This window comes from Battus philenor, unplaced genomic scaffold (genome assembly GCF_028537555.1).
Source record: "Battus philenor isolate CCGP_79_NKW_IND1 unplaced genomic scaffold, ilBatPhil1.0.hap1 SCAF_17, whole genome shotgun sequence".
Taxonomy (NCBI): domain Eukaryota; kingdom Metazoa; phylum Arthropoda; class Insecta; order Lepidoptera; family Papilionidae; genus Battus; species Battus philenor.
In genome coordinates, this window is record NW_027181679.1 from 8,395,582 (window position 1) to 8,419,631 (window position 24,050).

Genomic DNA, 24,050 nt, shown 5'->3' on the forward strand with positions numbered 1-24,050 from the left:
AGATAGATATTTTCAACGACGACGTAACTGGTACCACCGATAAACTGACTGAAATAATAGATTACGAAAATGTAAAATTTTAATAAACGGCTTTCTCACTGGCCACAAACTTTTATTTTATTTACCTACATCCCTTTGGACATAGTTTATAGATAGTATCAAAGACCTAATCACATAGCACTGGCTGATTATTAGAAATAATATTATAGCAAAGGTTACTATCAACTTTAATAATTTGTTTTTTATGTTTAATGTTTTTTAATTTATAATAAGTTTTCCTTCCTGATAGGCCTCTCTTGCTTGAACCTGTGGGTGAAGCAGCGGCGTCTATCCTTAGCGCTAAACATTTCGGTGAATACTTATGTTACAGTGTTAGTTCAATTAGCGATCTAAGAACTCAACGGCTGATTAAACCGTTTATATATTATATTTACCTGTTAAAACGGAGATTGCCGAGGAAGTCCTCTATGATAGTTAGTAAAAAAGAGATTTAAGCGCAAAACCATTATCCGTTAAAACTGTAAACTCCGGTAGGCAAACATTGATCTAACTTATTGCCGGGCTAATAGGATGTACATAATACATTATATGTGTTACAGCGGCCAGATCAAATGCATTTCTCATATAATTAGTGTTTATAAAAGTGTATTTGCGAATATGCGTGTGAGATAACCCTGCCTGCTGGTTCGCTGGCAGTGATAGTTCCTTTCCTTAATAATAATTATTTTCTAACCAAAAAAAACTAGGAAAATCTAACCCTCTGAAGGCCGGTAACAGCAGTTTGTAATTTTGAAAATCACCTTAGTAATATAATAATATTAATTTTAAAGATTAATAATTATAATATTAAATTAGAAATATCAAGAGAGCCCAACTAAACAAATTTTTAACAGGATTTAACAATTTACATTCGTTTTTACTAGTTTTCTACTAAACAGATTGCATTTACATATAAAAAATATTTTATAATATACGTTAACAAAAGATTTTAAATGTTAACCCGATTTGTCAGTTAGTTCAACAAATTTAAAGAACACAGATTATTTAATTAATCGTAGTGAACATTTGAACATTATTATTTTCAGTGTATTATGAGCACAATTTAGGTACATAATTATTAACAGATGTTCCAAAATGGTGTCCAAAACAATATTTTACCACTAGGGTATGCTACGGGTATGCTATTAATTATAAAGTACATAATGGTAATTTCACTTTTATAATAAATATTATTATATAATGTCATAACAGAAAAACAAAGAAGAGAAAAAAAAGGAATGAAAAAATTGTAGTAACTTCACCATTTTTTTCAAACAGAAAATTTTGAATGTTAAAATTATTATTATTTACTTTGATGTTTTCTGCAACTTTGTTTGTTGTAATCGAAAATATTTTCTTAAGCGTTATTAACGTTGAAAAATCTATTTTATAGGTCTATATGTTAGGTCCCATAATTAATATATTCAAAATGGTATTTTAATTTTTCTTTTCTAAATTATTCTAAAAAGTCGTGTGATATTTCTAAATCCATGAAAAGAATATTCAGTGCTTTTGTTATGAACAGTCGCAATAATATTTAATGATTGTTATAAATTAATTGAAAATATTTAGATTTATGTGTGTATCAATTAAAACTAATTCGTACAGTTAGCTATTGCGACCTCTCGTGGTTGAAAGTATTTCGCTCCGCATTCGAGCTTTAATTATCTGTAGCTTATAAATTGAAAAACCTGAAGGTATTACTATGTCATCAATGATAATCCATAAAGTAAAATATTTTTTAAAAATTATAAATAATTATACTTTACGCATATATATATACATATATTTAGTGGCTATAGCTTCTTAAAGAAAAAACTATTTTCGCCATTTATAGAACCGAAGTACTATTTTAATGTTCTATTTTTTAATGTAAAAAGTGGGTTATTTTTTTTTAATAAAACAATGTTCTAAATAAATAAGATTGCATAACTAATAATAATATTTTTTTTCAAATTAAAGATAAGTAAAGATATAATCTGTTATAAACAATTAAAGTTAAAAACAATACATTTAAAAAAATCCCGTTCAAAGACAATGAATCTTATCTTATAGGTACTGATAACGTTCTTGTCTAATCTGCTGAAATTTGCTTTCATGACGATTGGATCAATAACTTAAAATTATACAGAAAATATGTATTGCAACGTCTGCGGTATGGTCGACGAAAATTACGACGAAAATTCTTTACTAAATCATTATGATACCCCAAAACACGTATGTAATAAAATCTTGGAAAAGTTTAAACAAAACAGGTAAGTAATTTTTGTAATCTTTTATGAGATGATAAATAGTAGGAATTTGTTCAGTCAAACTGCAGTATCAATGTAGGCTCACTAAAAATATTATAGGTATCCATCATTATGATTTCAATCGCAGGATGTCTGCAACTAAACATATACCTACTCTATATATTTCCATTAAAACTATTTGGTAGCGATTTGCATCCAGTGTCTTTCCTTATAAATGTCGTCTGTACACCCTCTGCTGGTTCATTGTTTTCACTCCGGAATAAGTTCCTAGCGGCCACCGTTGTGTGGCTATTCTTTGCCCTACGGTCTGCACATTGGAAGTGGCAGTTGACAGGTGCACATACCCCAGAGTGTAATTTGTGTAAATATTATAAGTTCGACTAAGACTTGCACAGTATATACTTGTGTTGATATGGCAAAGAATTTTGAAACTTGGCTATTCTTTGTCCACACACTAGTTTTTTAATTTGAGAAAGAAGTGGGTATTTAAATATTATTTTTAGACATGAGTAAAAATTTTTATGTACATTTTTGTAACACAGTTTTTATTAGTGATGTAAAAAAATAGAAAAAATATCTTTCCAATAGGCATAGATAAGCATCATTAAAAGTCATGACATTGATAAAGCATTAATTTAAATCTTAGGTTCTGGCTGAGATCAGAATATTATTATTCTATTAAGAATGTTTTGATGAATAACACAATAGGTTGTGTTTTTATGCCAAATTTACTATTTTCTCTTTCTACTTGCCCCTTAATTTCAGGAATATATTAATTAATTGATACATAAGGAAATAGTTCTCAGAGAATATCATCACAATTTCAAACAAAACAGTCGAATTTGAGGATCACTTATACCCTTTTAAGTGTAGCATTAAACATATTTTTTCATTGCTTTATAGGAAAACATAACCATTATAGGCAATTAATGAAGTAAAAAATATGTTTCAAAGCCTAATATTAAATTATTTACAAATATTAAAATCTAATAACTATTCTAAATATTAATTGTTAGAACATTAAAATGGCCATTAATTCTAATGTAATGTTTAAAGCATATGTAATAGAAGACATGTAAATGATTTATTCTTTTAAGTCAATGCCTACCATTATAATCCAGATGGACTCAAGGGTCCAAGAGAGATGTGACATAGGTGTACCAATACAAATTTATTTGCTTTTGATAGTGATGAACTAAAATGTTGACTTCATCTATCAATGTAGGCAGATAATACTTTAAGAAACTCTGCAACTGTTACTTACATGCTGTTACTTGCATATGTGATATTAAGAAATATGACTTGACTTCTAATCTTCACATTTTTGTCAAGTTTCAGGAATATGGTAAAACTGTAACTACAAGGGGTCCACTAATAGAAGCTAAATTATTAAGAGGTCTATGAGAATAAAAATCTGGGAACCTTTCCTTTAAGTCAATAAATAGTCCTTAACCTTTTTTTGTTTCTGTATTCTTGAATAACTACCAACTTCTCAAATGTGTCTTGTTGCTGTTAAGGAATATTTATTATTAAATTATAATTGGTCTAATTACAATAAAACAGTGGCGTAGCTAGGGGGTGGCGAGCGGGGCAGCCGCACCAGGCACCACAAGCAGGGGGGCACCAAAGTTGAAAATAATTTTTTTAATTTTTTTTTTTTGAATGATGAATAATGAAATGTTAAAAGAAAAATGAAAACCATAATTTAAAGTAAATAACGTTAAAAGAATATCGAATTTTACTATTTTTGTGCAAAAAAGTTGTTAAATAATATGAACATAAAAAAAAAGTAAACGGTTACAAAAATATAATATACACAGTGTTTAATAAGCCTTTCATTCGTAAAACACATAGTGTTTTTAAAAGGGCCCTAAATGACAAAATAATAAATTATTACATTATTGCAAGATTATTTAATGATAAATAGATTAAATAATCTTGCAATAATGTCAATAGAACATGAACTAGTCAACACTATTGATTTTGAAAATGTGATATATTAACTACATTCTGTTCTGAATTTTGAAAATATTTAGACTCTGGGGGGGGGGGGGGCACCAAGCCCCCAATCTGCTCCAGGCCCCAAATACCATAGCTACGCCACTGCAATAAAAGCACATTTTTTGTTTTTATGATTTATACAATGACTATATTACTGATAATTTTATCCATGTATGTAAAATATACAAACATTCAGTTAAATATTTTTAAATATTTTTGTCATTCTTCAGGCCAAAGTTTAGCAAAAATCGAGATGGAGTTATTGTACTTGGTTGTGGTGAAGCTGAAACTATGACTGGTGTGAAAGAAAACAAAATTGAAAATACAGATCATCAAAAAATTAGAATAATGGTAATATGCCATATTTCTTGTTTAAATTAATTTTATATAAAATCTAAATTTTGATTAAATAGGGACATAAGTCTAGTTAATGGTGAATATCAATGCTGTAATGCATTGAGGCCTTTCTGAACAGGTTGTCAGTCCGGAACACCATACCCGGACCTATTTCTATAATGTGGTATAATTTGCACCAACATGGCAAAAGTTAATTGAAAATTTTCCAAGAAATCTTTAATTTTAACTTATAACTATAAAGTAATAAGTAGTTATTTTGGCACTTTGTCACTACATTTTATTACACCTCTTGTATGTTCTGTAATCAACATAACATACAAAATTATAAATTTCAGGCAAAGCCATGTCAAAATGTTAAATTTTCATTTAGTATCACTAATGATATGCGAAATGAAGATTTACTTATTGTTGGCGTTCACTTGGCACACCCACAGCCACAGTTTACCATGAGTGACCATCCATATATATTTGGTGAAACTCCAAATATCTTAGAAAAAAGTGAGTAAAACTTATACAGCTTTTATATGAAAAGATAACAAGTTTCCTACATAAAAAATTGTTATTCATCTTGATTTAATTTTATAAATACTCGATTAACTAGTAGTGTTTTTTTAACAGCAAGAAAGGGATACTACATGGATTTGAGTTGAAATAAAAAATGAGAAAACATTGACGTTAAGTGCTGTGGTAGTATTTGCTGGGGTCAAATGGATGTTTGGTTTAATTTCTTCTAGCCCATTGGTACATGTTATAAATTTGAGTGAAATACCATTTTGCTTTTAACCTTAGATTAGTTCGTTCTTATTTAGTCCAAAAATTTTATATAATCTGCTACAGTATGGTGATGTTATTGCTAATAGAAATATATTTTATAGCATATATAGTATTGCTAGTTGTCATAGCATATTAAAATGAATACTATATTGCTTTTTTAATTAGTCATTTAGTCAATATAATTGGCTAAGGTAATGAAAAAAATGTAAATGTTTAACTGTTCTATAATTTAAATGTTATATTACAGAGACCACTATAAAGGACCGTATATTTGTTAAGTTTTCATGTACAGAGATTGGAACATATGAAATGCCCATTATATTTACATTTCATAGAAGAAGTGATGAGAAAAACATCATAATAATTCGTGAAATGGTGATAATTATTTCTTTTATTATTAGTATTATATTTTTAAACTACAAGTCTTTTAATTGTATTTAAGGAAATTTATACTAATTTTATGTTTTTGCAGGTTATCTCGGTGTATGAAGAACATGACATTCATTTAATGACCAAAAATCCATACACAAAAGTTGAATGGGAACGTGGGGATCGCATTATCTCGTCCACACATAATTCGTTAGTATATTTACCTTATTATTTTTATTCTTCTCTTATTTTCTGCCCCCAATGGCAGACACCTTTATATAGGTTAATAATATAGGAAAACAGGTTTTTCAGCATCCTATATTAAAAAAATCTATTATTCTTATAGTAATACTTATTGTTCTATTTATTACTTCTAATTAGACCAGTCTTTTATTCACTGTCATTTTAATTTTAGCTAGTTTAATCATACATTTCTGGTTTGTTTTATTATAATTTTATTTCCTTCTATTTACTATTACATTATATTTCAAATTCCTTATTGTTTTTATGGTAATTTGAATGTGCAAGAAGTCTATTATCAAATGCCTTTGATTACACTTCATCTGTTTCTAACTTGCTTATTATATTGCTGTTTATTGTCTATTTCGTCTATTTACATTTCTTTTAAAACCTCGTTTGCTGGTGTGCTGTAAAGGATGGCATTTGTGTATTCTATTATCAACTACTCGGATAATTAAACTAATATTTACATTTTTATTTTACTTATTTAATTAAAACTTTATACAAAAGGCCAGTCGCAGCCAGTGCTGACTTGTGAACATTAAGTTGGATCCTATTTTCGAAGACCAGGAGTGTATCTTTTATTAATATTAATTACTTAGTAGTAGAGTAAGATTTAATAAATTTTAAAAGATCTGTATAGTTATCGAGGTTTATTAAATAAATAATTTATATTATTTAGTTTGTATTTCTAAAGTAGAATTTTATTGATAAACTTTATATCGTCTAATGCATAAAGGTTACTCTAGCTTTGCTATTTTAACAGAGGCAAAGCACCTTTTGCGACCTGCCCTCTCAAACTCTGCAAATGTCACAGCAGTGTAATCCAAGTTTACAAAAAAACCTAATAAAATTATTGTAGAACTAAAAAAATTGGAGTTGTGGTAGTGCTGGCTATTCCACTCAAAGTACATTACTATAAAGGAAACTTTTTACTAGTCAATCCTTCAAGGTAAGTAATGTACTTTGAAGGACATTTAAACTGGTTCTGCTTAATGTGAAATTTTTTAATAATGATGACTTAAAGTTCATAAAAGTATATTGTCTTTTGGTTTTACATATTTATTTTTATTTGAAATTTCTAAAATCCTTATTTACTATTGTTTCTATATATAAATCATATTATATTTTTTGTAGGTCTTACCCAGTGAAGTATAAAATACCAAAGTTATTAAAGCTACTCTTGCCTCATGGTATTGAAGAGAGAGCGCTGGAAAATATAAATTGCTCGAAGGAAGTTAAAGATAAATTACGGCTGTTGGTAATATCAACAAGGTAATTCAATTCTAGTGTATGTAGGCAGATTCTTCGGCTCGGTTTAATTTTAGCTCTGTCCCCCGTCCCATGCGCACAAATAAATAATTATTATTTTAATTTGCTTAATAATTGCAATTTAACCAAGGATAATTGTTGTTTGTAACCTTCTATGCAGAGCTCTAGAAGCGCAAAGCATTGCTTCTGTAGATGTAGTTGCTGTTAGCGCGGTAAGCTTTTACAGCTTAAAGGAAATGAGTTCACGGCACTAAAACGTCCGGGAGCTTAACGAAATTAAATGGTTCATTATTCCACATGCAAGCTGACGATTGTACGAAGGTAAAAGACTACACGTGTGAGTGTAAAGTATATTGAATATGTGTAAGTTGGATGGCAACGAGAACTAATCGGCGATCGGAGGTAGAATCCAGATCCTACCTCGGATCGCATAGGCTGTACTCGGTCGCGGCGGCGGGCGGCCGTCCCTGGAAACAAAGCGGTTTATGAGAAGTGTTGTATATGATCTTGCTGTATCGCATGTGCGTGCGATTTGTCATGCGTGGAGTGGTTGGTGTTGTAATGAGGTCTGCGCTTGCAGTGTTATGGGTGACTTTGCTGGATGTCGTGTGGGGCTTGGGTTGTAGCACATCGTTAGGGTGCCTCTTTCTGTTTTTCAAGGGTGTGAGGGGTGATGAGAAGCACAATCACCTACTAGCCATCCTCAGATACCCTTTCATAGATGGCAATTTTAATGTATTTCTAAAAGTGATGCCATATATTTTCCCGAAGAGTATATACATAAAATTGTACACAAAAATTTTGATAAAATAATTCTCATGTATGTTTTAACAGGAATATATTCGATAATGGTCATATAGCAAGCAATTACATAGCTTTCTTTCACCATTTATTGTGGTGGGAAGAAATTATAGCAAGGATTAATTTGCGGGTAAGTGTCAAATTTATTGCCGTTTTTATTGTGTTGTATTCTAATTACGCTATATGAATAAACGCTGTCTCCTCTATTACGGGTATGTGTTAACTCTTAACGGACGACAACTGTCTCGACCGGGTGAGGTAGCAAGACGAAGCGATTTTTGCAAATGCCTTGAGTGACTCGCATAATATAATAAAATGATCTTACAAATAAATTATCTCATAAAATCGTTATATTTCTATTGTTTATCTATACTTACTTCTTTGAAATTTTATTTTTACAAAAATCATTAGCTGTTTTTTTTTTTAATTTGTATCGCTAGTGTTTTTTTTACAATATTTTTTTTCGCTTTTACTAAACGCAGACAGTTGGGAGAGGGTTGCCGCTATTTGGTACGGATCTTTCTTCTCCCAGTTGCAAGGCACGACAGCGTTTTATAATTTTTTACAATTTCTCTTGCACAATTTTCTCCTATGGGTAAATACAGCTAAAATTTATACATATTAACAATACAATTTCGAAGTTTTACTCAATTATATATTAGTTGGTACATTATTGTACTTCAAGTCGCTGACCAAGCGCTACAGACCGTTAAATGCCTTGAGATTTAGGACAATGTGCCGGGCCCACTCATGAAAAGATTCTGCTGTAGATTTTTTCTTGAGAAAGTCTGATAAGTTGAACGGAGGTATATTTGGAGTTATAGTTGGAGGAGGTATATTATCTCTGTTATGGTATGTAATTTCATACATTCTACAAGACACCATCGATAGCTAAGAAAGCTTTCCCAGAACCAATAGTTGCGACCCTGTTGTTTGGAGATAACAAAATCTAACATAAACACCGAGTGTCGCCTCTCACTTGCCACTAGTCATGCCGCGCGGAATATTGTTTCGACTAAGAATCGCCTCTCGTCCGTTAAGGGTTGATATATGTGATACAGTTTTAACTGATGTAAATATTAGCGAACATTCTATTGTATTGTACTGTATTATATCTGTTATAACTATTGTATTCAAAAAAAAAGTATTCATAAATATTTAAAAAATAAAATATGAATTCCTTGCTATATATCCTTGTTATTTGAGTTTACGAGGAACAACGGAATATATGAGTATCCTCACATATAAATAGTGGCGCTGTAAATGATATCAAATGTCCCACTCATCATTTCCCTGGCTCATTTCTGGTCTGCTTATTAACTCCAATCTAATTATAAAATTGCGAGTAATCACGCTTTATTAACACGTCTATGCCGAGGAAAAAACTGCAGTTTCTTGTCCAAGCCGTGTTGGTCAGAGATGGTTGACATATAGACTTTCAGTTTAAGCCGCATCAGTCAGTGATGACCGCATTTTACGAGGGTTTTCGTTCTTTGGGAAGTGCTGTCACACTAAATCTCATATTAATTGATACTCGTGATACTAGCTTTTCCATATCAAGTTGGTTTTTGAAAAATTTAATGAAAAAACCATCCATAAATAACGGCTCAAATTGACTTATGTTATAACCAAGTAATAATTGAGTAAAATATAAAAGCGTATAAGTAAAAATTATTTTAGTAAATTTTAAACAGATTTATGATATTTTATAGGCTTAAAGGAAAACTTCATTGTCAGTGAGCACTGACCGCGTTAACAAAGAACGTGTTAAGACAAACGAACATATGACCCATCTGATTATAGTTTTACGTCGAAAAGTAGATGTTTACGTAAAAAAAAACAATCGTTAAAGAGTTGAACGGTTAAAAACATCTGCCGTCGTAAGATCAAGAGATCTTACGACGGCAGTTGTTTAAACTGTTCAATAAATAAGTAAATTAAATAATTTAGGGTCCACTTTCTCGTTGCTAATCTATGTTAGTATGTAAAGAACATATTGCCCAAAAACCACGCGATGACATCCAAAAAATTATTGACACCGACAAAGTCGACGTTAAGAGACCAAAGAGGCGTAGTCCTTTGCGTTGGTCTGACCAAATCCGTACCACCAACATAAATGTTTCTGTGTCCGTACACGTCCGGAGAACCCAAACACATGGAATAACATGTTAAAAGTGAAGATAACTGTTTGAGGTCAATGATAAAGCGATCGTAGGTCTAATTACAGTCTCCGAAATGGCAGCAAAGCGTCTGTTTTTCTTCCAAAAGATATTTCTGAAGCTCAATGTGACCGACACACAACACATTCCGTGCCATGTGGGGCGTATACGACCCCCGCTGAACTTTCCGTTCAGGCCATTTGCAGTTCTCATTGAAAAAAAAAGGATTCTTAAATGAATTGTAGGGTCGAATGTAGATAACTTCACATCACGTATGCGCGTACGTAATGCATATTAAAATCTATAAGTTTTTTCCGCTAATTATAGCTTTGCAGTATTGAATAAGTGTAAAGCATTCGCCTTAAATGATTTTTTTTTAATTTCTAAATTGTGGGTCGTATACGTTCCACGCGGCCTGAATGTAAAATCTTCGAAAATGGCCGTGACGCGGAACGTGTTAAACACCAATCTAAACGTTATAGTCTCTATTATTTTTTCATTTCCACTGATGGTGACCACTCACATTTCGACTACAATAAAGAATTACCATAATGTTTAATCGAATAAAGCCGATTTTGGAGTGTTTATGTTGAACTTAATTATTTACAGAAATACAACATGGCGGAAGTAACGATCGAACTGAGGGATAATGACACTTATTATTTAGAGGTACCTGGTTTGGCCGAAAAAAGACCATCTTTACTAAGAGGTACTTTTTCTGTAGTACCTTTCCGTAGGCTTTAAACTTAAACTCTTATAAGCGACTTTGTACGGTTATTATAACAAACTCCTATGTTATGTCTCTGGATTCATGTAACCGGTAGACACCGTGTGGTTTGCCCATCAAATTTGGCTCTTGTGACATTCTTCTCAAGATGTACATACATGTTCACTACTAATGGATAAAAATAACGAAACAAATAGTTTATCTTGAAAATTATAAATGTTTGATTATCCACTGCTGGATATAGGTCTACGGAACCGATAAGACTTGCACAACGTCTTCCAAGGACCTTGGACCACGACAAGATCATCTGTGTCTTGTGGTTGTACGTCCTAGGCTGCGCTTGCCGGTCTTCCCTTCAGAACCTTAAAGCTCCAGTTATTTGTTCTGCGTGCTATGTGGTCGTGGCAGGATGCACTGCCACTTGAACCAACCAAACCGCTGGGCTATGTTAATTACTTTCGTTGGACCTCGTAAATAAATCCCGAGCATAGTATTTATCTTTTATATGAATAATTTGCTTTTGTGCTGATGTGAAAATGTTTATAGGTGACAAAGTGTACGTAAGACCGCGCGATCAGCCTAAATTAGTGTTTGAGGGTAGTATCAGAGACATGGAAGACAGTTACGTACAATTATCACATCTAGATGACTCGTAAGCATGAAAGTCATTCATTACTATTATTAAACTAATAGATGGCAGGCGTGAATATTTAAGACAAAAAAATTATGATTTATATTAGGGGGACCGGAAAGTAATGTCGTTTCTGTCGACATATGCTACAGAAAAACCGACTGGTTTTAACCGCTCCGGCATTGAAAATTTGTATACTAGATTGCAAAAGGTTGTTGATAACGAAGGTGAATATATTGTTGTTAAGAAATAAAAAAAACTTGTTAAAAATTTAGTTGTGTGAATTTAACTTAAGAAAGCGACATTAATTTCCGGCCCCCCTAATATATAATGGTAAATAGAGCTATAGATAAGGTAATTTCATGTAGTAACTAGAAAATTAAAAAAAAAGAAAAAGACTAAAAAATATAGCATGACTCTCCCGCTTTAAGGTAAACAAAATAAAAGCTGAGCGCTAGCAAAAGATCACCAAATAACATGTAACTCCTCCAAATTTCTTACAATAATAAAAGAAAGCAAGCAGTGATAGTCCAGCTATAAGGACTGGAACGTGCGATCATAGGTCGCGGATTCGATCCTCGGGATACAAGGTTATTTAATTCACACTTTGTGAATTAATTATATAGGATGGTCACAACTTACAAACAAGTTTCCTGAGGAATAGCAGCAAGTCCTTTGTGTAATATTACCACATTGCGATCGCCAACTCACCTGCCAAACATGGCGATTAGGGTATAACTATCAGAGGGGCCTTGCACTAAGGCTGAAATGACGATGGCATACCAAGAACTGAAAACTATGCAGTTATTTGACCAGAATCATTAGATTTGCTTATAGATGAATAGTAAAGACAGTTTTTCCCAATAAACGATAATAATATGTTTTAAGACTAATAACATTTGCGTCCGAAAAAGTACCATTGTTGAAAAAAAAATTGAACTGAATTTTTTGTTAGTGAATTTGAATACTAAAATATATGATATATAGTAAATTAATGGCTTGTATTGTAATAAACTGTTTGCTGTTAATATTTTTTCTTCACAGGTTTAAAAGGTATTATAAGAAAGATGCGCTTTTTGACATACGCTTTTTAATGTCCCGCGTGCCAAGAGAACGTATGCACGAAGCGGTGAATTCTTTATTTATCTCCAATCAGCAATGCCGAGTGTTTCCCGAGAGAGTTAAACGTCGTATAGCTGTCAAACCCATCACTCGGTACGTCCAATTAAAAAAAAACGTAAACATGTAGTTAACACCTTTTAATTTATTTATTATTATTTCGTTATTAATACTTTTATTTCTTGTGTTTTTAGGTTTTACAATGCTATTATAAAGCACAACGAAGAGCAAAAATCGGCCGTTGAACATATAATTTCAGGTTCATCGGGAAAGGCTCCTTACTTAGTGTTTGGGCCACCAGGTACGGGCAAAACCATGACCATTGTGGAAGCGATCGTTCAGGTAAAATTATGCAATATTCCTATTTAAGTTACGGAAACTAATCTAACTAGTCTTCTATAACTTTAGTTAATTTTAACAGTACTATCTAACAAGTTTTAAATTTCATTAATAACGTAAAATGTTTGTTTTTAATTTTCTTAAAGCGTCATAACATGACGTTATATTTAACCTTTTTCTTTCATAATCGCTGTTCTTCATAACAATGGTCGCTTTCATTAACTATTATAAATTGTTTGGCAGCTTGTAGTTCTTAACCCAAGAAACCGAATAATGGTCTGCACCGACTCAAACATGGCTGCAGATCACATTGCTGTCATGCTTCTTAAATATAGCAAGACATTAAACATTAAAAATTTCCTTTTGCGGGGCAACTCACAATCTCGTGAATGGTACGTATGTATTATTTATTATTAAGGCATGTCTCTCTTAGATGATAAAACGTGGGAAAAATTGCCACTTGCAATATAAATGATGTTTATTAGAGTAATAAAAAAACTTCTGTTAAGTCAGGGCCATTATTTAAACACCAGAGCTCCTCTACCGTAAAATAGAGTTGGACGTCGAGGGAGGTGATACGACATCCTCCTCCAGCTCACAAGTCGGAAGGATTCGGGATGATCTGTCTCACATATGTCCCGGCCACGCAATGGCCTGCGAATTAATTCTGTTCACATCTTTATGATAACGGGTCTGCAAGCTTTATATTAAGACGTTGAGGCACTTGGTTAACGGGTGCCTAAAACCGTGGGATCTTAGCCGGAATGAGTCCGACATAACTCCTTCGTTCCTCTCGGGACGTAAGGTTATTCCATGTAGGATTACCCCACGAGATAAAAGAAAATGACATTTCATTAGAGGATAGAGGAATCAATATGATGCAAGTTTCTATCAAATTTGGTTGATATATGTTATATATATATTGATTCAATATGAAAATAAAGTGAATAAATTATAAGATTAGATAAAAAAAATTATCACACTACAAACACACACAATTGCACATACAAAACAAATTAACTTAAGACAAAAACCTATACTAAAACAGAATATGATAAAATTAAATCATTTATATAATATTTTAACAAATACAGTTGTGTGTCGCCGTGGTGTTTGTCTTAACTTTTCAAAAACATATATGCTAGTTTTAGCTTAGTATGCTGAGCTTTCATAGAATGGTGGACGGGTGTACATAAAACATGCTAAAGCTCTACTCTCTCTGGCCAAAAGCTTTATGTTCGGTGGACTTGTGAAAGCGGAATGTCAACGACATCGATCTAATACAGCAAAAAGTTATTTCGAAAACCTGTAAATATTTATACCAGCATTCAGTCAAAGTTATGTAATGTATTTAACTAGATATGAACTTAGTTTAACTTACAATGGACACATCTAAATATAGATAAAAGAAAATAGAATATAACGACACTCGAGGGAACAGATTAAAAATGTTGTTATAGATTGCACTGCACCGATGCAGATGAATCTATAATTGATACCTAATTTATAATCACGTTGTTTGTAATAAATAAAGACCTTAAATGTTTCCTTCCAAACCTTTAACCTAGTTAAATCATTTTGTTCTCATGTTTGCTCTCTTTGCCAATATACTATTAAAAAAGGACACACAGTTTTTTTCAAATATAAATTGTTAAGATTTTTTTTGGTTTTAAATGGAATCAGATTATAGAGCACATAGACTGTAACCAATATTGGTTACGGTGAAATAACATATGTTGGCGATTATTTGCTTGCGCCCAGCTAAGTTGTAAATATTAACGCTAAAGTTCTACCGAAATTGCTGTACATACTGTCCGATCGGCAGTATATACCGTCGAGATCATGGAGAGACGGAACCTCCACCCTCCCGTCCCGCCGCGCGCTTACTTAGGCGACGTACGGCGCTTTTGGTAGCACTATGTTTGAGTCAAGAGTGTATTGAGATCATGGATTTTGAATTTTACTTCTACAGGACTGTAATGCCGCCTGAGCTTGCGCCCGTGTCCAACGGTACAAGTTATGACACTTTTTATTCGTTGAGCAACACTTATGTCTCCCAGTACAGAGTGTTTGTCACCACGTTACTTCATGCTGCGAAGTACGGAGCGTAAGTACCAATATTAATATATCTTAAAGATTGTGACGTTAAATTAGTGGGTAAACATTAAACCGACTATTTTTACAAATCACTTTATTAAAAGTATACTTTAAGGATACTAAAATGGAAGGCTCAATTTTCTATTCTTAGATCTGTCCTTTCTCATGCGCACGAATAATGCGGGCGACGAACATATGTGTTCCATCAATAATATTAAACATTTAATAATAGTAATTTAATGTATGATAATTGTTGCATATTTAATCATTATATTTTATGGCAACACTGTCAAGAATTCATCATTAAATATTTTCGTACACAAAAAGCATCAAAACCGTTTTAAAACTGAGCATAATTATAATAGATTGTCTGGACGAGTCGTGTTATAAGTTTGGTCACATATAATGATGCTGGCTAGAAAATTACTTATTGAATTCTAATTATATTCTAAGACAATAAAAATACGCACTGTTTTAAAATTCTTGTATTTTTAAATATGGGGTGCTTATGATAAAATCACATTTTCGTACTACTTATAAATTTAAACATAACCCAAAAATTTGTTAATCGCTCCAAGAAACGATGTAATGAAATTTCATTTTAGAAGACAGAAAAAAGTGGATACCCATGCACTGTCAAGACAACAATACTGATAAAGGCTTTGATGATGAAATTGCACACTAATCTCGGGCGCACGCACAAAACTGTAGATCTTACAAATGGCTTCATCGTCATCATTATTACAGTTGTATTGTCCACTGGTAAACGAAGACCGAGCCATAAATTTCTCAACGCCAATTTATTTTCCGATAACTTTAACAAGGTCGTCTGTCCATTTTATACTTGGACGACCTGCGCTGCGCTTGCCGGTCCGTGGTGACCATCTGTTCTGCACGCTTTGTGATCTGCCCACTAGGTGGACAAAACCACCTTAATAAAGTTGTCGGAAGACGATGAACACAGGCCGTTTCTAACCAGTCTTATTGGAAATCTTTGCGGAAGACCTATGTATAACTGTGAAAGTATTTTAGCTGAAATGATAATAATGATTAAATTAATAAGGTGACAATTGAAACTACCTATTCTTGTTTTACAGGACAAAATGCCAGTTATCACATAAGTTGCAAATGACTCACCTGTTTATCGACGAAGCGGCACAAGCTTCTGAGCCAGCTACCCTCGTGCCAATAACCGGTCTTCTTTCCCCAACCGGTCACCTCGTACTGGCTGGAGATCCAAAACAATTAGGTCCCGTCTGTGTGTCCAGAGAGGCGAAAGAGCGAGGCTTAGGTACTACTTTCATAATCACTGATATTTAGAAACTAACACATTAACTTTTCTTGACTATTAACTTAACTAACTTAAATAATATCAATCGATAATTTACTTTACAGGCACATCACTTATGGAGCGTTTGAAGGTCACATATGAAAACTTTTACAGTAGCGATCCTTCTTACATTACTATGCTTGTAAAGAATTTTCGCTCAGATCCTGATATATTGGCAATACCTAATGAATTATTTTATAAAAATTGTTTACAGGTATGTTATCAGAAAATAAAATTGTAATTTGTTTTTGTATCACGCGATCAGTCGACAGACTATGAACAGATGTGTTCTGTGGTTAAAGTACATATTTCCCATTGTAAATATCTCTGCATTTTGATGCTTTATAGAAAGTATTATTGGCTCAAAATTTGTTTATTTTTTCAGCCAGTGCATTGTCATTTTATATCTACTGTCATAATTTAAAAAAAATTGAGTTATAATAAAGTGCTGATTTTAGCCCGAATCAGACTTATTAAGGACCAATGTAAATATAACAGTTCGCAGTTCAGTAGTGTTAACGATTAATAGAATATAAGCGATTTTAGTGGTGTTCCCCACTACTAATTTCGATACAGGGTAATGAATATTGCGAGGCGCACCATGCTCTAAACCAGGGGTGAGCAACATGCGGCCCGCTAAACACGTTTTTACTGCCTGCCAAGCATTTCTAAAATTCTATTTAATTTGTTGACTATCTCTCATCAATGTATTTACTATAAAATTAATTATAATGAAATGGTGGTATATGCTAAACCGAAGCAAATATTAGTAAACACCGATCAAAACGAAAAAAAAGTGATGCACGATTTGAAAGCTGCGTACGTAAAACGATGCCAAATTTCTCATTAGAATTTTCAAGTATATACGTTTTTCCGTTCTTATCTTGATTATTTTAATTTTCCATTTTAATTTTTATATATTCTCAAAACGTCTCTAATTCATTTGTAATAAACAGAATCAGGTTTTTTTTTTTAATAAAACGCCGCAAAACATTAACAGACAGACAGACTACCATTAACAAAATTCAAAACGCATTTTAAACATAAATTGACTGGAAAAGCTTATTATTCAATTAACGAATATTTAAATAATAAGAACCCTTGGCAGCGATGTCGCCTGATTATTTTCATTTCATTTAGGCTATGTCTGTTAAAGTGTATATGTATAAATCCGTGTTAAACTTCATTAAAAGATGTGTTGTTGTGTAGTTTCTTACTGCTTCTCCATAACTATAACATTTTTCGAAACAGCGTCAAAAATAAAATTGTTAAAAAGAATAAATAGATACAAAGTTGACAATCAATAAGAGTTCTGATAAAAGTTTTAAAACGACTTTTAATTTTTTTATCTATGTACATAATTATATTTTATCTTTATTCATAACACTGTATGTATAATATGAATCATGTCTATAGGGTGAATAAATTATTTCCATTATTAAAGCCAACATCAGGTGCAGTAAGAAGAAAGTTGGACATAAAACTAATTATAATATCATTATAGGCATTGGCAGTACCGGATCCATTGAGCAAAATAAGCATTTTAAATATGACCGGCGGCGAGCGTGCTATTGTGTTCCATGCTATTAATTCAAAAGAGCAGAGAATGGGCAATGCGCCTAGGTGAGTAGAAGTTTTTATTTAGTTTTATGTGCTGTTTAAAATACAATATCTTTTGAAATACAGCAGTTGTATTTGAGATATATAGATATATTGCCGAACAGAAAGCCATTAACAAAAACACTGTGATAGTATCACAAATACTCGGGGTTTGACGCGCATTACATTTCCTATATCCTACCTCATCAATATGTTTAAAAAAAAAATTTCTTCGTTATTTTAGATTGCAAAACATTATGTACTGTTTGTACAATTCCCATAAAATATAGGGCAATGATTTATGCTTTTAGCTTCTTCAACGAAAAAGAGTTGGATATGCTTAAAAAATATGTCAAAGCTTTGGTAAACGAACATAAGGTGTCTCCTAAGGATATAGGAGTAATTGCGCCATATATAAGACAGGTAAGTTTCACAATATTTATATTATTTATTACTTTATATAAGACTAGATATTGTGATAATAAACTTTGGTTTAACTGTCAAAACTTTATGTTATGATGAAAATAAATCATTCATCACTTACAAATTGTTATATAAATTACAAACAAACTTGAATTGCATCTTTTTTAATTAGATAGAAACAATAATCAATTTTATAACTAAACAGGTGTATAAGATGAAAGCATGGCTCATCAGTTCGCAATATGGAGAAATTGAAGTCGGAACTGTGGAATCATTTCAAGGAAAAGAGAAGAGAGTTATTCTTGTGTCTACTGTCAGAGCTAATTGTCAGTTATTAGACTTTGATGCTAGATATGGCTTGGGTTTCCTAGTAGATGATAAGGTAATGTAGTCCTTGGTGATGTATCTTCTACGTTATACAACAAGCAAGTTTTATATTGCTAGACAATAAGTGGACACTTTCCTTTGGGAGCAAAAAAAAACCTTTCACAACCAAGACAGAGGGGTCTGGGTGTGAGAAAACGTTTCCTAAGCTAGTTATTTTTTTATTTTTGGCTTTGAAATTTTACGGCCATTTCTTATAATCAATGTAATGTGGTAATTATTCTGAATTCTCATCATAAACTGACCTAAATTTCAGTTTAAAATAAGCAAACCAAATGATTTCTAGAAATGAAATACTAAGTTGTAGTCTGAGCGACTTTAAATTTCAACAACTGGACATTTAAAGCGTAAAGTGGTCAAAAAAAGACACGAAAATAAATTAAATATGAATAATATAACATTTTCTTCAAAGATCGCCAAGATTACTTGTATTCTGCTGCCCCGCAGCCTTGACTATGTATTTATCGCATTTACACGTAGCGCTAATCGGAACGCTTTTCGCCTCAACTGCAGTTTGTTGTATGAACAGTGTGCCCCGCTCACTGCCACTTAAGACGTGCAATTCTTGGAGCAGTCGCTGACCTTGGTTCTTCGGACCTCCTAAGTTCTGATCCGATCTTTCAGCGAAGTTGCAAGTGTAGCCCTCTCCATTACTATCTGGCTAACTGCGCCTTCTAGGCCAATTGTAAAGGACCATATTAAAAATAAGACATCCTTATTTTAAGTTAAAAAACATATATCATCACACATGAGTAGAGATCTAGATAATTTGTCAGTTAAAAATCATTTTCATTGCAGAGGTACAACGTTACTCTGACACGAGCCAAGGCAAAGCTTATTATCATTGGAAATTCGGCCTGTCTCTCAAGAGATTATAAATGGCGCAAGTACATGAGCCTTTGCACCGAATTTAACACCTACTACGGACAGGACACAGAGCAACTGAAGCGTACGTCCGAGCTGCTTACTGATATTGCCCGTACAAGATTCGACAAGTGCCGTCTCACTGACGAATTAAAAAGGAAACATAATACTACTTTAAATTAAATGGTACTAGGTACATAAATAACTGATTTTTTTACCAATTTGTAGCCAGAAGTGTTTCTACAATTTTTATTTATAATCCCCCTTTATGGTTTAAAAATATTTTTGATAAAATCTTTTTATCTATACCTATTGTTAGAAACCTAATTTAATTTTCTCACTTTTCTAATATTCATACTTTTTTATCTTTGTACTCTATCTTTTCTATACTCTCTCTATATTTATTAATTAATAACTGAATATTTACAGGCTAAGTCAGTTATTCAATAGATTTATTATATCTAGTGTGTAGTATGTAAAATTATAGAAATGAGTATTATAATATAAATACTTAAAATATTGCTATTGCATTTATTTAAAAAATAATCTATTAATATTATTGTTTTTGTCATAAGTTTATCTATGTTAAAGTCCAATTCTATTATTTTGTTATTAGTTTTTGAGATATATATTGATATTCTTAAGAATAGGTGGATTTTATAGGTTTTGTTAACACAAGTTTTAGCCATGCTGTATGAGTGTGTGCAGATCGTAAAATGCATATAAATATTAATAGATGTGCCGGATCCAGGCATGATTCTTTTTTAAATTTTGACATATAATTCAGAAATAATAAATAGATCGTAACAAATGTTCACACAATAATATCTCAGTATTCTTCTATTTGTTGGAGATTAAGAAATAAATAGGTAATTTAAAAATACTTTATATTATATGGAAGTTATGTTATCGAAGACTCTTATTTAATATGCTACGTGCTCACAAGCCCAGCGTTATCTGCATTTATATGTGTGTATGTGTAAATATATGTATATATACATATAAATAGATATTGTAAACACGCAGTGTTATATTTCCACTATTTAAACATTCCTTTAAACAATTACCTTTGGTTAATTTTTACAATAATGTAAAAGTAATAAACGATCATTTATTGCGAGCTAATAATTTTACAGATACATTTCGTCCTCATGATTAAAATTAAGAATTGAATTACTTTTTACCATAATTTTAGCGTTACTACATTGAAACAAAAACTTGTACTATACATATCAGCTAATGTAATAACTAGTTTGTTATTACATTAGCTGATAAGTAAAACATAGAATTCTAGAATAGTTTAATTGGAATAAGGAGCTTCTTGTAAAGTAACCAGGCATTTTAAGATATATCGTATTTTATGGATTGTTTTGTATAGCATATGTTTTTCTTTTAGGTTGAATATAAATATCGGAAATGTGACAAGAGTTTAACTACTTTCAATATGTTTTGTAACATTATTAATACATTTTAAAGAAAATATTGCGTTCACCGCACACATATATTTTTTTCACTTTTGACATCTGTTTCGAAAAAGTCGATAGTTTAAGAAAAAAAATATTTTTAATTGACCTGGGATTGAATTAAGTGATCAGGATAAAAAAATCCGTTGTAATGTAATTAGATTTCGTTAAAATTATCATAAAGTAAGCACAAAAATTACGTACACAATACATACGTTAATTTTGTTGCTTGAGGCATATTGTGTGTAGTGTCTTATATAAGTGTTTTCAATTTTAATCACACAATATAAATAGTGAATGATAACGCAAATTTGTAAAGTTCCTGTAAAATTTGCCATTTGACAACAACCGTAACCACCGGATGCTTGTATGAACTACTGCTATATACGCTTCAAATACTTCTATCATCTGCTGTCTTTCTGCTTCCATACTTTGTTGCGTATGTACTTAGTAGTTTACACATGCGTTACCAAGAACCGACAGAATGCAATACTAATTAGAACCTACAACACTGACAATTTTGCGTTGTTAAAAACTATTTCGCATATTAAAAGTTATACATTGCAACATATTATACGGCACAACATACTCGCGAAAATAATAAAAAAGGTAAAATGTTACAATATATATGGTAAAAAGATTGCGTTCAACGTACAGGTATTCTTTTTAGGGTCACGCACATTTCAAAATAGCGATACAAGTTTAACGACTATCAATATATCTTGTAACATTCTCAATATATTTTATGAAAAAGATTACGTTCACCGTACGTTTTTTTTTTATCTTCGACACAAAATCTCAAAAGTCACACCAGTACAACCATGTGGTTATATAAAACGAATTTATTTTTAGTTATCCTAAATATATAGTACATATTAGTTAATAGTTTCTTTGGAATAAATTAAGTGATCGGGATAAAGAATCCATTGCAATGCAATTGCATAAAATTGACGATATCTAATTAGATATCCATAAAATTATTAATATATATTTTGTAGAATATTTCTGTGCTTAAAGCACATCAGGTGCGTTGTCGGGTGCAAGTGTTTACAATTTCAATAAGTTTGATAGTGAATAATAACGCAAAATGTGAAGTTCCTGTATGAAATTTGCCACTAAACAACAACCCTAAAGACAGGATGCTTGTATGAACTATTGCTATATTCGCTCCAAAAGTATTGCTGTCTTTTTACTTTCAATACTTTGGTGCGTCTGTATATAGTAGTTTGTGTAAGTATTTACAAGTACCGACATGAAAAGAATGCAATATCAATTAAGAACCGACAAAACTGACAATTTGCGTTATTGTGAACTATTTCGTACGCGTTTTCACAATCGTAATTCAAAATAATATTGAATGTTTATAATGAATAAACTTTTTTTATTTGATTTGGCGATGCTGCAGATTGTATGTACTCGTAAAAACATTTATTACTCCACAGGGTTCTTTACTCCGGTAAAGTTAGCAAGAAAGAATTCCCCAATTAATTTCATCGTTGAAAATTTAATTGTGATTATTTTGGGTAATATAAGTTTTGTCATGTTTTACTTTGTAAATTATAGTAGTTTCTTGCTTGACTGTTAAGTATATAACTTGACCTTTATTCAGATGTAGTCTTTAATGTACTGTAACATGAGCATTTAATACCAACTTATTTTTAAGACGTAATTGTCCTTGTGTTTCGTGTCATAAATATATACATGCCTAAATAAAATAAAAAACTTTTTTTGTGATGCCTCCTAAATACAGCCCTGACCAAAACATGTGCTCCCAAGAAGCAATAGGAAAATTACTGATTTTTTTAAAAATACAATCGGCGGAAATAATAAAATAATTTTTAGACGAAAGATTTTTAGGAATCCATAAAATAAAATATCTGGCACAAAAATTTGGAAAATTAATACTGCTTGTTTGTCTGTCGTGTTTTGACTCCTCGTGGAAATAATAAGATATGTTATTTGTGAAATAGAGACAGGTATGCAAAATGACAAAACAACGAGAGCATTGTAAACTAAAATTAAGATCTTCAATGAACAGGAAAAGTCTCGGATAGAGATTGCCATATTCGTGAAGTCAAAATATCCTGTGCAATTAACTATTAAAAGATTTGCGAAGACTGATTTTCGTAAAAAAATGAAATGGTCAGAAGTCGCATTACTTTTCGTCAGTTTTAATTTTAAAAAACACTAAAAAGTCTGTCATACATGTTTTTATTACATATAAACAATTGTTTGTGAAGTGTTGGTGTTTGGAAAATTCATTTGAAATGCCCATTTTTTCTATTATTGTCAGAGATTTGAGAGATGTTAATAAACACTGAATGAAAACTTGATATTAAGACTTCTTTCAGAAAAATCGGTCATTTCGAACAAACAAAGAAACCTTATCGTTTTTTAATTTTTTTCTCGTGTTTTTGTATTATAGATTTTATCTGACACTTCACTAATTACAATTTTGGTCATATTAATAATAATACGTAATGTCTTTGATATACATTTGAATGAATATATTTTTCGTTATTTATTAATATTTAATATATCTCATATTTTTAATAAATTTACATTATTCTTTTATTTCAGTTAAAAACAATTTCCGATAACCTCGTACAAATTCATAAATTGATTTAATTTACTTTTACATTATATCCGATATTGTAGTTAAATTAATAGGTAAACGAAACAAAAACAATCTCTAAAGATATGGCAGTCCCGTACTTGACAAGGGAATTTTGAGACATAGACAACGAACAACGTTCTTTTTTACATCATCAGCATATCGCTTAGTGTGTTAGTTGTAGTTGCGCTGTCTT

At 31.6% G+C, this 24,050-nt stretch overlaps 1 protein-coding gene across 3 annotated transcripts; it reads left to right on the forward strand.

Moving 5' to 3' along the window:
• The first annotated feature begins 2,137 nt into the window (after positions 1–2,137).
• LOC137919752 (putative helicase mov-10-B.1) lies at positions 2,138–20,211 on the forward strand. 3 transcript variants are annotated; one of them, XM_068762929.1, is made up of 19 exons: positions 2,138–2,294; positions 4,523–4,643; positions 4,985–5,147; positions 5,671–5,798; positions 5,896–6,002; positions 7,170–7,307; positions 8,139–8,235; positions 10,874–10,973; positions 11,538–11,643; positions 12,667–12,837; positions 12,936–13,083; positions 13,324–13,472; positions 15,053–15,187; positions 16,275–16,468; positions 16,573–16,721; positions 18,012–18,130; positions 18,418–18,529; positions 18,735–18,911; positions 19,712–20,211. In XM_068762929.1, exons 1-19 carry the CDS (start codon positions 2,176–2,178, stop codon positions 19,958–19,960), a joined length of 2,682 nt encoding a protein of 893 aa, XP_068619030.1. In that variant the 5' UTR covers positions 2,138–2,175; the 3' UTR covers positions 19,961–20,211. The 3 variants fall into 3 exon arrangements, with proteins under 3 accessions (XP_068619030.1, XP_068619032.1, XP_068619033.1); XM_068762931.1 differs by lacking the exons at positions 4,985–5,147; positions 5,671–5,798; XM_068762932.1 differs by lacking the exons at positions 2,138–2,294; positions 4,523–4,643; positions 4,985–5,147 and adding an exon at positions 5,297–5,390.
• The last annotated feature ends 3,839 nt before the right edge of the window (positions 20,212–24,050 follow it).